General features: G+C 40.8%; 1 protein-coding gene across 1 annotated transcript; it reads right to left on the reverse strand.

Moving 5' to 3' along the window:
* Positions 1–624: 624 nt before the first annotated feature.
* On the reverse strand, positions 625–8999 carry shld2 (shieldin complex subunit 2). The gene is made up of 10 exons (XM_054600707.1): positions 8863–8999; positions 7280–8172; positions 6620–6770; positions 4828–4935; positions 4542–4736; positions 3378–3524; positions 3089–3298; positions 2204–2447; positions 1511–1648; positions 625–1368 (listed from the first exon to the last, which is right to left on the reverse strand). Exons 2-10 carry the CDS (start codon positions 8072–8074, stop codon positions 1173–1175), a joined length of 2184 nt encoding a protein of 727 aa, XP_054456682.1. The 5' UTR covers positions 8075–8172; positions 8863–8999; the 3' UTR covers positions 625–1172.
* Between the last annotated feature and the right edge of the window lie 4737 nt (positions 9000–13736).

Below are 13736 nucleotides of genomic sequence, written 5' to 3' on the forward strand. Positions count from 1 at the left end.
TATTTATTTTTGTTACACTAGGGGCTCTGAGCAGCAGAGGCCTGTTCCATGAAACGACTTCAACAAACCCACAGCATCTTTAAGTTATCAGGTTTAATGAACAACCACGACCCCTCTAAACCGTCCTATGAAGCTGGTTGTGAACTCTGTAAATCAATTCCGGGTCTCTCTCTCTGGTTAAGAGACCTTCACATAAAGGGGGCGGGGTTTGCAGCATCCGACCAATCACAAACATGGACAAGTCTGCTGTGATTTGTTTGAGTGAATCAGAGGGAGTGATAATCTTAATTAATGATGAGGGAATATATACAGACTTCGACCTATCACCTTGTCAGTGTATGTTGGCAGCTAAAGTGGACGGTGAAAGGAATACCAACAACGCTGAAACACATATATATATATATATATATATATATATATATATATATATATACATATACATATATACATATATATATATATATATATATACATATACATATACATATATATATATACATATACACATATATATATATATATATATATATATATATATATATATATATGTATATATATATATACACATATATATATACATATACATATATATATATACATATATATATGCACTGGACGGGTTTTCCAATCAGTCTTGGACGCCTCTGGTCTGGACTTTGTTCTACCTAATTAAAAAAATTGGGACCGACTGCAACAAATCCAAGTAATCTGAACACCCTCTGGTCAGCCCGGTGGTGTGTTTATGTGTGTAAACTATGGAAAAAGTGTTTCTGAACGTATTTGGAACTGGAAGTATGATATGTAGGAAACAAGGCTAGAGAGAGGGTCATGATATGCACCAAAGGTCTGTGATGGGGAATGTTCACTCGGGCTAGCTAGCTGATGGAGCTAACGTTAGCTCCGTGAGTTGGTTGGTTGACTTTTAGAATCCACAAACCACCGTAGTTGGCCACTGAAAACGTCCTTGTCCTTGGAAGTGACTTCTGTAGGTAGTAAAGCTAGTTAGCCGGGCATGCTAACGTTAGCAGCTCACACTAGAGCAGATAAATGTTCCTTACACTTTTGTGCTCTTGTGTTTTCGGGAGGACTAAGAAGATCCTGCTGATCCGCTCAACACATTCCAACAAACCATATCAGGTTGAAGCAGTCCAACCTTCGCCCTCCACAGTCCATCAGCCGGCCAACTGAAGGTCCAGCAGCGTGAAGTCCTGACTGATGGGGACGCTGTTTTCGTCGCACAGGAAGTGGCTACGAATAGTGAGGATGAAGGTTTTTCTTGGGAGTGAGAGGAAGGTCTGGATCTTCTCTGCTGCCACCTGGATGTTCTTCACCTCGGAGCCTGGAGCTGAGAGACACAAAACAGAGAGACTGTGTGAACTCTAGCAACTCTACAGTCCTGACCAATCACAATCACCCTGGAGCATCTCGACCGGTCGGCGCCGCAACATGTCTTTTGATAGAAACGTCTTGAGGAGTCAATAAAGCTTCACTGAGTTGAATTACGACTGACAGGAAGTCACTCTGTGTCCCACCTGAGCTCCTGCTGAGTTTATCGGGTGGAGCCTCGAGGATCTTCTGCAGCGGAACAGGAGGAACCTGAACACGCACCTGACAGATGCCCCGCCCACTCACTGTCAACACACCTGGCCTGTGACACACAAACACAAACACAAACAGCATGTATTTTTAGAGTTGATCTACTTTAAGCTATAACTCAAAGGGAAGACCGGGTTTGGCCCCGCCCACCAGCAAAGATCGAACTACATGATTGGACGCTTCTGTCACTCAATAAAAGATCGACTTGTCTTTAATTGCAGTGATTAACACAAGACAACAACTAAACCTAAGTTATTAATGTTTTATGGTCTGGATTTCCCAAAATGTCAATATCAAAATAATCATAATGTCATATTATTTATTTGTATTCTAATGTTATCTATATGTTATTATAGCTTAAAGTTATCCACATACCAAAATAATAAATAAACTAATTAACACAACACACAAGATAAAATAATGAACTTTAAAATAAAATGACCATTAATGTACTGCAATCTTAATTAAAAATGATTCTGTGAAAAAAAAAAAAAGAACCTTCGGAGTCTTATATAAGTAAACTTCAAATGTATGTATTTACTAACGTGTTCATGTGTACAGTGGAAATACTAACACGACGGTGTAGTAGTAGTAGTAGTAGTAGTACCTGTAGTAGCGGCGTACAGCGGTGTGGGGCAGGCAGGGGTAACAGGGGCCGTAGATGCCATTTGCATCGCTATCAAGCTCGGCGGAGCAGCGACCACAGCCGGTGTAGGTGATGTCACCATTCAGCGCCACCAGGATATCATCCAGCGGGGTAGAGCTGTCCAAGACTGGCTGAGGTGCATTCTGGGAAGGCGAAGAGTCCTGGAAGTGGAAGGCGGTGAACTGGACTCTGAGCTCCACATCACCTGGTGGAGGAGACCGCAAGACCTTCCTGTTGTTGTCATGTTTGAACATTTTTATCACATGTAATGAGCCTTAATTTACTTGTAGGGTTTCTGAAAATTAAAGTTAATGTCCTTATGTATCATATGTATGCTTTGACTTCCTTCTGGTGTACCTCAGGGTTCAGGTTTAGGTCCTATACTTTTTAATCACATATTTATTTGTTCATGCTTCAGGGCACAATTTTTTGTCATAGTTTTAGGGAAGGCAAAGCCAGTTGGTCATCAGTCAGCTTTCAACAACTACTGGATTGCCATGAAAGTTAAATTCAGGCATACATTGTGGCCCTTTACCTTTTTTTCAAGCACCACATGGTTGACATTTGTGGTTTTGAGGAGTGAATTGCATTAAGATGCAGACTAACCAGCTGCCCAGCTGCCACAGCTCCTCATGGAGCGGGTGAGAGGGATTGTCCAGGATGGCTCTGAGTGTGGCCTTCATCCTCCTCTCACCCACTGACTCCAGACTGTCCAGCTCCAGACCACCACAGAGCTGGCTTTCCTCACCAGCTTATTTAGTTTGTTAGGTTAGGTTCCTCACCAGACTATATTTACAGCCGGTGCAATGTTTATGACTAATAAATCTGCAACGCTCTCCAACTCACCGCTGTATTTCTGAGACAGCAGCGTGTCGAGGTCCAGCTCCAGACTGCCTCTGTTTCCTGTTGGGACTGACCGCGGTTGAAGGAAGTCCTGCGCCCGGCGGTTGGCAGGGTCCAGAGGCCGGACCGAGCTCCAGGGGGTGGAGTGCAGCTCGGTGAGGTCGGAGGTCAAACCCTCCCTCACAAGGAGGAACCGAAAGTCCCACACAGCCGCTGAGTGATACGGAGGATACGTTTTTGTAATCTTGGTGAGTTTGTGTCTTCACACATGTACGTTTCTGTGTTTTAGTACCTTTGTCTCTGTTGAAGCGAGGCAGCCAGTCCACTGCTGCTCCCCACAGCAGTAGCGCCCCCTGCTGGCCGTGCGGCTGCTCCACAGTCAGAACAGCCTGCAGCTGAACAGCTGACCTGCAGCGAGACTCTGCCTCACTCCGCCAAACTAACAACCAACAGTTTAATGAATATCATCGAAACCAAAACTTCAAATTCAGCCAATGTATAAGAGAATCCAACCTTCTTCTTCAGGCTTCCTCCTTTCTAAGCTCCTGTATATGAGGTAACTTATCGATAGAGACATTCTCGGATTAGAACCCCCTTTTATATGTACTGTTTGTATGTTTATGTATCCTGATGTCATTTACTGCTGTTCGTCTTTCTTTCTTTCTTTTTATTTATTTATCAGGTAAAGTGCACAATAATCAACATTTCAGTTTCCACCTCAGTATAAATGTGCCAGAGTTAGCGAGGGAGCTAATTATTCATCTGCAGTCCCTGAGCAGGTTATTAAAATTATATTATATTATCAGTACAGCTCAACAGCACTATAGTACAACACTGTACAGCACAATACTATATAATACATGAATACATTTAAAAAGATCAGATGTGTAAAAACAACGATAGAGTATAACTGCAGTGTCAGAGTGGAGATAGTGTGATTTCTGTGATTGCAGTTTTTTTTGTTGCTTTAAGCCGTGTGTTTAGTTTTTGTTTAAAGGTAATCAGTTCTTTCTTTAACTCAATAGGAGGACTGTTCCAGGAGAGAGAGGCTGTTTGAACAAACTTTATACGTCTGTTTAACCTTAACGACGAGACAAGCATCTGTAAAATGTTTAAAAGTGAATGAAATAGATTTGACCTTTGAACTGTGTGGAGATGGTCCAGTGTTTTAGTGTCTGTTTGTAGAGAGAGTTGTCCCGTTTCTTGTTGACGGTGATGATGGAGGAGATCAGAACGCATAAAGAGTCTCTGTTCTTAGTTCTGGTCTTATATGCATAAAAATAGCCGGGTAGAATTTCATAGTCTTCATTTTCCACATCACAGAGTGATGTTGATCTATTGATCAATATTAAAACAATGTCTGCAGAGTGTTAATAAGGACACAGCAGAGAAACAGGACATTATGTTACCCATAATGCTGCTGTGTTATTGGCCTCTGTACCTGCGACCCACTCACCTGTGCTGATGTGTGTGTGCGTGACACGCAGCAGAGCGTGGACCAGCGTGTTGACCCTCAGCGACCTCAGGGTGGCGTAGGGGAGGCGGCTCAGGTCCTGAGGTGGGCGGAGCTTCAATGACACCAGCAGGGGGCGCCGCTCACGAAGAAAGCCACACAGGGAGCTGAGAGAGCGGGGATCGACATGCTGAGGAGCTGGAGGAGGGAGACGGAGAGAGATGATTGGACGGGAGCCCCGCAGGAGGAGGGAGGCTGCTGATTGGTTGCCGGGCGGGTTTGGTCGTACCTGGCGGTAAGGTGGAGGCGGTGACACGTCCAAGGTTGAGCAGTCTGCTGCTGAAGGTCGACTGCAGCACCGTCTCTCCTCTCCACCTGTCTTCATTCACCTGCAGTCCTGATGGGAGGCAGCAGAGAGGAACAGAGCAACGTTCATCCCAGAGCAACGTTCATCCCAGAGCAACGTTCATCACAGAGCAACGTTCATCCCAGAGCAACGTTCATCACAGAGCAACGTTCATCCCAGAGACGTTCATCCCAGAGCAACGTTCATCCCAGAGCAACGTTCATCCCAGAGTTCATCCCAGAGCAACGTTCATCCCAGAGCAACGTTCATCCCAGAGCAACGTTCATCACAGAGCAACGTTCATCACAGAGCAACGTTCATCCCAGAGCAACGTTCATCCCAGAGCCATCACAGAGCAACGTTCATCCCAGAGCAACGTTCATCCCAGAGCAACGTTCATCACAGAGCAACGTTCATCCCAGAGCAACGTTCATCCCAGAGCAACGTTCATCACAGAGCAACGTTCATCCCAGAGCAACGTTCATCACAGAGCAACGTTCATCCCAGAGCAACGTTCATCCCAGAGCAACGTTCATCCCAGAGCAACGTTCATCCCAGAGCAACGTTCATCCCAGAGCAACGTTCATCCCAGAGCAACGTTCATCACAGAGCTTGCTGGTTTGTAGAGGGTGGACTGTGAGCTGGAGCTGGTTCTATATTCACAGTGATGTCTGCAGAGAGGAAAAGGTCTGCTGTCTCTAGGCTTTTCTTTTCCTTCAAAAGTCACCAATATCAAGATGGATGCAATTTGTCGAAACGAAAATCTGATTTAATTCCACATGAAAACACTTTGTTGGTTTTACTCTAAACTTTTTGTAAATGTTCTCTAGAGAGGATTCATTTCATTCATCGCCCAGAGGTTTCTGAAGAGCCGAACCCTAACCTCTAACCCCTAACCTCTAACCCTAACCTCTAACCTCTAACCCTAACCTCTAACCCTAACCTCTAACCTCTAACCCTAACCCTAACCTCTAACCCTAACCTAACCCTAACCTCTAACCTCTAACCTCTAACCTCTAACCTCTAACCTCTAACCTCTAACCCTAACCTCTAACCTCTAACCTCTCTAACCTCTAACCTCTAACCTCTAACCCCTAACCTCTAACCTCTAACCCTAACCTCTAACCCTAACCTCTAACCTCTAACTAACTCTCTAACCTCTAACCCTAACCTCTAACCCTAACCTCTAACCTCTAACCCTAACCTCTAACCCCTAACCTCTAACCCTAACCTCTAACCCTAACCTCTAACCTCTAACCTCTAACCCTAACCCGTTGTGAAGCTCAGAGTCGGCCATCTTGGTTGTGACATAACAGACTTAACTCTTAAAGAGGTGGATCTTTGTGGAGCTGAGCAGAAAGCTAGCAGCTAGCTACCTGACACGACACTCACCTGTCACTCAAAGAGGCCACGCCCTCAAATATGCATAACAATAAGCTTGATATAATATAAAGCATTGACTTATACAAACATTCATCCTCCAGTACGGTGGAGTGAACGGGTGAATTAGCGGTTTTTACCAGGCTTTTCATACCAGGCTGTAAACCTGTTTATTCTGCTGTAAAGTTGAACATTTAAACATGGAGATCTGCGGAGGTGGACAAGTTTTAGAGCCTCAAGTGGTCATTTGAGGAACTGCAGGTTTAAGAACTTCCTCATCAGCTTCACTCTTTAGAACCGGAGGTTGTTTCCTGTTTCAGACACGCTGTTGAGCCCATCATCTACATTTCTGTACCTGTGATGAGCAGAACGTCTCCAGGACTGACGGTCAATGCCCAGAACGCCGCCCGTCGCCACAGCACCACCTTCATCTCAACGCCTGATTGGTCCGTCACCACGATGGACGCCAGAGGGACTGAAGTTCCTGCCGCCGGCCCGGACTTCACCTTCAGTCCAACAAATCAAACGTGGGATGCAGAACGAACGCAGAAGTTAGATGTTTTATTGAAGGATCTTCATTTCTACATAAATCTTCATTTGTAGCTTGTGTGTCTCTGGTCGTTCTACCACTTTGGACCAGACTGTCATAACTCTACATCAAGTCCAGACATTCGTGTTCCCCAGAGGACGAATCATCCTGACTTTTCCATCTAGCGCCACCAGTAGGTCAACATGTTAATGTGTCCAACACTTTTACCTGCAGAACTGAAGACATTCATCAGCCTCAACTGGACTCTGAGTTTGCTGCTAATTATGTTAGCATGCTAATACATAAATGAAGATGTAAACATTATACCTAGCATAACATCAGCATATTAGCATGCTAGTGGTTGTAGATTCTTGTTGATCCAAATAATATTCCAATAACAAAATATTATGCCGTAAAAATTTGAGAGAAGAAATCCTCTTTACATAAATCTAGTTTTATGAGAAATATCGTAACATCTCCACTCACCTTCACCTCCTTCAGGTGACAGGGGTGAACCACCGCCACCAGAACCGAGAGCCGAACCCCCCGTTTGTCACACCGGATCAGAAGTGTGGTGGGACTTCGGAGCCCGGCGGTGGCGATGGAGGGGGTGGCGGCGGATGCTTCTGAGATTCGAGCTTTCTTGAATTGATGGGGTCTGGAAGAAGAGTCTTCGGGGGTCCTGGACTCCTGTTGCTCCGCCTCCTGGGAGCAGAGAACCCCGTCCGCGGTGACCTCGACCACGACGCCTCCTTCCTCCGCCCTCGGGGTCGCGCTGGGTTGGCCCAAGAGCCCTTCGGCGGAGGCTCCAGGTGACGGGGTCAGAGGGCTGAAGAGCTCCGGGGTGCTGGAGGAGGCGGATGGAGGCGATTGGGTGTTTCTGGGTGGTGTTTTAGGGGGTGGAGCTTTCTCAGGGCTGGTTGCTGGTTGGACTCCACTCCTGCCTCTCAGGATTAATGCCTGACTCAGAGTCCAGGTGGTGAGGTACTGAGTCTGGGTGGACAGAGGGGGGGCGCCAGGTTCAGGTTCAGGTTCAGGTCGTTCTGGTGGTTCTGGTTGAGCTGCAGGGAAACAGCTGTCCAGATACTCACACACTGAAGCCGAACACCGATCCTCCCGTCCGTCATCTGGTTCTCCGTCTCTGCTCAGGAGTCTCTCTGAATGTCTGAGATCTTGCTGAACGCTGTTTAGTTCACAGCCAGATATCGCCTCTTGTTCTCGGCGTCGTTGTGGCGCCTCTGTGGTCCAATCAGCTTTAGAGGCTGAGTCCTCCTCATCCATGTTCGGTTCATCGTCCTGGATTCGTGAACTCGACGTATATCGATCAGCTTTTATCTTCTCTTGGCCGGTTCGTTCCAACAAAAGACTTCCAGCTTCGTCTGAAAAATCAGCAAATCGTTTTATTTATAATTTACGTCATTTTAAAAGATACATATTTTTTCTTTCTTGCTAAGAGTTGGATGTTCAGATTAATCTCTTCTGTTTGTACAGTAAATATGAAGCTACAGCAAGCGGCTGGTTAGCTTAGCTTAGCATAAAGACCTCCTCTAAAGCTCTCTGGGTCACACGGTATATCTCGTCTGTTTCATCAGAACTTGAATGAATCAAAGCTAGAACTAAAAACACTAAAAAGTTTTACTGGGACATAAATTATAGACGAAATAATGCAACTTTCTGACCATTAGCGATTATAAAATGCAGAACATTTGACTTTTTGGTTTGATTTTATTGATCTACTTTAAATATCAATGTCTGAAAAATAAAATTACATTCTGTTCATATATTAGAGATAAGGCAACATGACACTTCTGACTATTCAACTAATTGTTAAGGACAGTTAAGGACATTTAAATTTAATTTAGAAAAACATCAAAAGCTAAAAACACTAGAATTCATTAAGTGGGAATTAATTGATTTTTCACAATTAGAAAAAACAGAAATATAAATAAGAAATATAAAGATAGAACAAAAAAATGTAAAATACACGTAACAATAATGCACTGAAATGAATCATCTTCTCAGTAAATAGATTAAATATAATAAACCCGTAGGGTCCCTGAACGCCTCACCTGCTGCAGGCCTCAGGTGTCCATCCTGCCAGATGAGCTCCAGGTGTCTCCAGTCGGCGGGGGTCTCTCCTCATCCTGAACCCCAGATACAGACACCGCGGCTGGGCCAGAGGAGGCAGGAGGAGCAGGAGGAGCAGGAGGAGCAGGAGGAGCCCCCAGGAAGACGTGGACTTTCGGCCGCTCACACATTCTGTCTGCTGAGGAGGTTCAGTCAGGGTTTAATGACTCAGCTAAAACAGAATGGAGACATGAAAGCATTAATGTTCTCTTTTCTTTTAATCATTGCTCCATGATCTCCATAACTTTAATTCCATTATATTGTGTTTTAAGAGACTCTGTAACATCTGTCCTTCACTAACAGAAATGTTTATTAACCCCTAAATCAATAAATAACCTTATTATGCTCCGGACAGACTTTAATATCAGCTATTAAATATCAAATCACTATGTGACCACATTTTAAAAAGCAGATTAGATTAAGTGTAAATTCACCATCCTGGTTAGTTTTATGATTTGTTTTGTATTTGGTTGCATTCCTCCACTGATTAACTAACAAAACAACAAAACATCCCATAAACCAGATAAACCAGACTCCAGTGGAAAAGGTGATGATTTTATCCTCAGATATCTGCAGCAGCAAGTGTTAGGGTTAGGGTTTCATTCATTGTCAGATGTTTCATCACGGTCAGAAGAAAACGCTGAGATTCTTACACAACCATGACTCAGCAGAAACGTGTGACGGTTGGAGGCAGAACATGCATCCATCATGCAGACGGAGAGTGTGTTTCACAGCTGGAAACAATAACCGCGGCTCCACCAATCAGAGGGCGGCGTGCAGGGGGAGGTGAGTCGACCCCGCACACGTTTAGACACAGGAGTCTCACTGGTTTCCAGTTCATCACACTGGGATTTGACCTAAAGTTGGACTGTCTGTGTGCTATTTAAATTATTTTTAAATATAAATACAACACAAAATAAATGATATCTTATATTCATCCTGAACTAAAGAGCGTCTTAGCAGCTTGTTCTGGTGCTTTTTGTTCACATGGTAAAGTTTTCCTCAGCAGATGTGACCAGCTGTTATCAGCAGACAGATGTGGTTTGTTAAGGTGGTGGCTGTAATGAACACTGCAGCCTGTGGGGGGCGCTAGCAGGCTGCAGACTGAACTTCTTTACCTGAACTCAATCATTTCTCAGTTTGTGGAGAAACTTTTCAACTTATTATTCAAAATTCATGATGATAAATAAAAGAAGTCTCTCAGATTTGTAGAGAACAATTTAAAACTAAATGATGTAGCAGTGACGTGACACTGAAAATCCTTCCTAGGAGATCATTCACACCCGTACAACTCGTTCCACCGGTGTCCTGTCGTGACCTCTGACCTTTCACCAACCTGCTTTGTGCTGCAGGTATATTATAATATATATATATAATATTTGATTATTATTATTTCTTTATTTTAAAAAAATATATAGTTACATTAACATTTTGTTCGTGAAAAACTGCTCAAACCAGGGGAGCATAAATGAATAAGAAATGAATGTCTTTTCCCTGTCTTCCTCCTAAAATGTAATAGTTTGTCCAGTTTTCCTTCTTCTATAATGTTGAACAAAATATTGTGGTTAACACATGACGTATCGTTTCTTCTTCTATGCTCTGAATCTGTGCTGCAGGAATCTCAAACAGGAAGTGGCCTCCTTCAGTCCTCTGTGATACTCAGATAGAGTTCCAGTGACGGACTTCCTCCGCCTGCTGTGCTCGGTCACTCTGGACAAACTCCAGTTCCAGCTGTTTGTATCTTCTACCTTTAACTCTCTGTATAAACTGTGAAGTTAAAGCTCACAGTGTGAATCTCTGCTGGCGCCCCCTGCAGGCTGCAGAGAGGAGTGATTGGTTTACAGAAACACAAACGATAACTATGTGCAGACAGAGACTAAATGTAGAAATACTCCTTACCGTAAAAAAGTCATTCAAAATGTCATGAAAGTAATAGTTCAATGATATCAGCATCAATAAATAAACTTAAAGTACCAGAAGTAAAAGTACTCATCATGCAGAATAATATGTATTATAATTATTGATGCATTAATGTGTTAATCAGTTTAATGAACGCAGCTCGTTTTAGCAACTTTAAATAATCTATAATAATAGATAATCATTTATTAGTTGATTAATAATCTGAATCTGTAAAGAAACTGAAGCTGGCTGATAAATGTAGAACACTAAAAGCACAACATGTACCTCTGAGATGTAGTAGAATAGAAGTATTAAGTAGCAGAACATGAAAAGGATATCTCAGGACTGTACGTAAAGTACTGAGTACATTATACAAGTACTTAGTTACTTTTCACAACTGAAATATAGTAAATTGTAAGTCATGACTTTGTATAATATTCACTTTAAAAGCCACAATTTATAAGAAAACTCTGAATATGAACCCCCTATCTCATTATTATATATTTGTTCTTTTTATTTGGACATTTCTTGCATATTTCATATAATTTGAGGATATTAGATTATTATTTGTTCAGATATTTACCAGGCACCTTCCCTGATATATTTTTATATATTTTACTGATATTCAACCTTTATTTTTTAATCTTTCCAACATATATTTATTTTTATTCCACAAATCTTACAGTTGGAGAATCAGGTTTCCATAAGTATCTGAACTATCTTTGACTTCTAAACACTCAGTGAGTTTATTGGATGTGAGGTAGAGACAGACGGACGATCAAACTTTAAACTGTCTCATTTAATGAGCGACGACTCTAAAGTTAGAAAAGATGACATTTAAAACCTCCTCAGTACACACACACACACACACACACACACACACACACACACACACACACACACACACACACACACACACACACACACACACACACACACACACACACACACACACACACACACACACACACACACACACACACACACACACAGCCTGTAAAAAGTACTTAATTTCAAAATAAAAGCATTTACTTCATGTCTTTAATAACTAATATCAACCTTAAATGTATTTATGCAGTGTCAAGCTTCAATTTTATGTATTTAAACTTCTTTGTGTTCATCTACATTCCACGTTATTGAGTCTGTGTTTTTCTACTTTCTCTCCTGTTTTGACTACTTGGACAGCTGTGTTCTATGTACATTGTTTATTTTGACATTTAAAAGAAGACAGAATAAATAACTAGTTTTTTTAAAGACAGAAATTTGAATATAGTTTGACCACTACGTCTGTCTACAAACAAACAAACAAACAACTGACAATGTAACACTAACAAGTGAAGTGTACTTTTTGTTTCCTTGTTTCTTATTTTTTATTCGTTTTTTTGTTGTATAACTGAGAAAAAAACAAATTTTTCCTTCATTTTATAGGAAAACTACATGTAGGTTTGGCAACAGCTTGTCTTTTAACATATATATTTTATTGTTTTTCATTTATTGCACGATCTCCATTTAATTTACCATATTATTGTTCATTCATTCTTTTTCCTTCCACTTTATCAGCTTCTCTCCTATCACATCCACCATAAAGACTAAAGTGGCAACATGTTGTAGATTTACAACAACCTTGTTTATATTAGTTTATACACTTCATAATTACTGTCTACGACAAATATATATTATTTATTTAACATGTATAGGATTCATTGTATCTCTATATTTTAACTTCTGCAAGCTATATAATATATTCAATCATTTTTATTTAAATTTGATTGACTGATATATGATTATAGAATAGCAGTAAAATATATGAAAAATTATAATAGAATATCAGTAAAATATATAAAAAAATGTTATAGAATATCAGTAAAATATATGAAAAGTTATTATGGAATATCAGTAAAATATATTTAAAAATAATTATAGAATATCAGTAAAATATATTTAAAAATAATTACAGAATATCAGTAAAATATATTTAAAAATATTATAGAATATCAGTAAAATATATGAAAAATAATTATATAAATATCAGTAAAATATATTTAAAAAATGTTATAGAATATCTGTAAAATATATTTAAAAATGTTATAGAATATCAGTAAAATATATGAAAAATAATTATATAAATAGCAGTAAAATATATGAAAAATAATTATAGAATATCAGTAAAATATATGAAAAATAATTATATAAATAGCAGTAAAATATATGAAAAATAATTATATAAATATCAGTAAAATATATTTAAATATCAGTAACATCCCCCATGAGGCTAGTAAAGTAAAACAACTACAGTACTAAATTACAGGCTAAGTGAAAACATTTTATATAAATAAAGTTGTAAATGAAGTATGAATATTTCACCCTATAGCGATGTGTGCTTTTATTTTGAAGGTTGGAACCGGAAATGTAATGTGTAGGAATTCCAGCTAGCTTCCGGCTAGCTTAGCCCAGCTCACAGTGACTCTAACATGTCGAATACGTTACAAACCAACGCGTCCGAGACGTGATATTCACCTTCCCCGTCTCTGCTGCCAACTCACGTCCCTCCCCGTGTCTCACAGCGCGGCGTGAACGCGCCTTAACCCGGTTTAAAGTGCACTGTTAGGCTAATACGCGCGACACTTCCGGGGTGTGATTTGCGCAGGCGCAGCAGGAGGAGGGGGCGTGGCTATGAGGAGGCGGAGGGGGCGTGTATAGAATATCAGTTAAATATGTTAAAATAATGTATAAAATATCAGTTAAATATAGTAAAATAATGAGAAAATATCAGTTAAATATGTTAAAATAATGTATAGAATATCAGTTAAATATGTTAAAATAATGTATAGAATATCAGTTAAATATGTTAAAATAATGTATAGAATATCAGTTAAATATGTTAAAATAATGTATAGAATATCAGTTAAATATGATA

Source organism: Anoplopoma fimbria, chromosome 6 (assembly GCF_027596085.1).
Source record: "Anoplopoma fimbria isolate UVic2021 breed Golden Eagle Sablefish chromosome 6, Afim_UVic_2022, whole genome shotgun sequence".
NCBI classification, from domain to species: Eukaryota; Metazoa; Chordata; class Actinopteri; order Perciformes; family Anoplopomatidae; genus Anoplopoma; species Anoplopoma fimbria.

Excerpts from the sequence above, each read along its gene's own strand:
- shld2 (XM_054600707.1), bottom strand. The coding sequence starts at position 8,074 with ATGGATGAGGAGGACTCAGCCTCTAAAGCTGATTGGACCACAGAGGCG. Across the intron at positions 4,936-6,619 it reads AGACGTTCTGCTCATCACAG|GACTGCAGGTGAATGAAGAC; the intron begins GTACAGAAATGT and ends GCCTCCCATCAG. Across the intron at positions 1,649-2,203 it reads GCTGTACGCCGCTACTACAG|GCCAGGTGTGTTGACAGTGA; the intron begins GTACTACTACTA and ends TGTGTGTCACAG.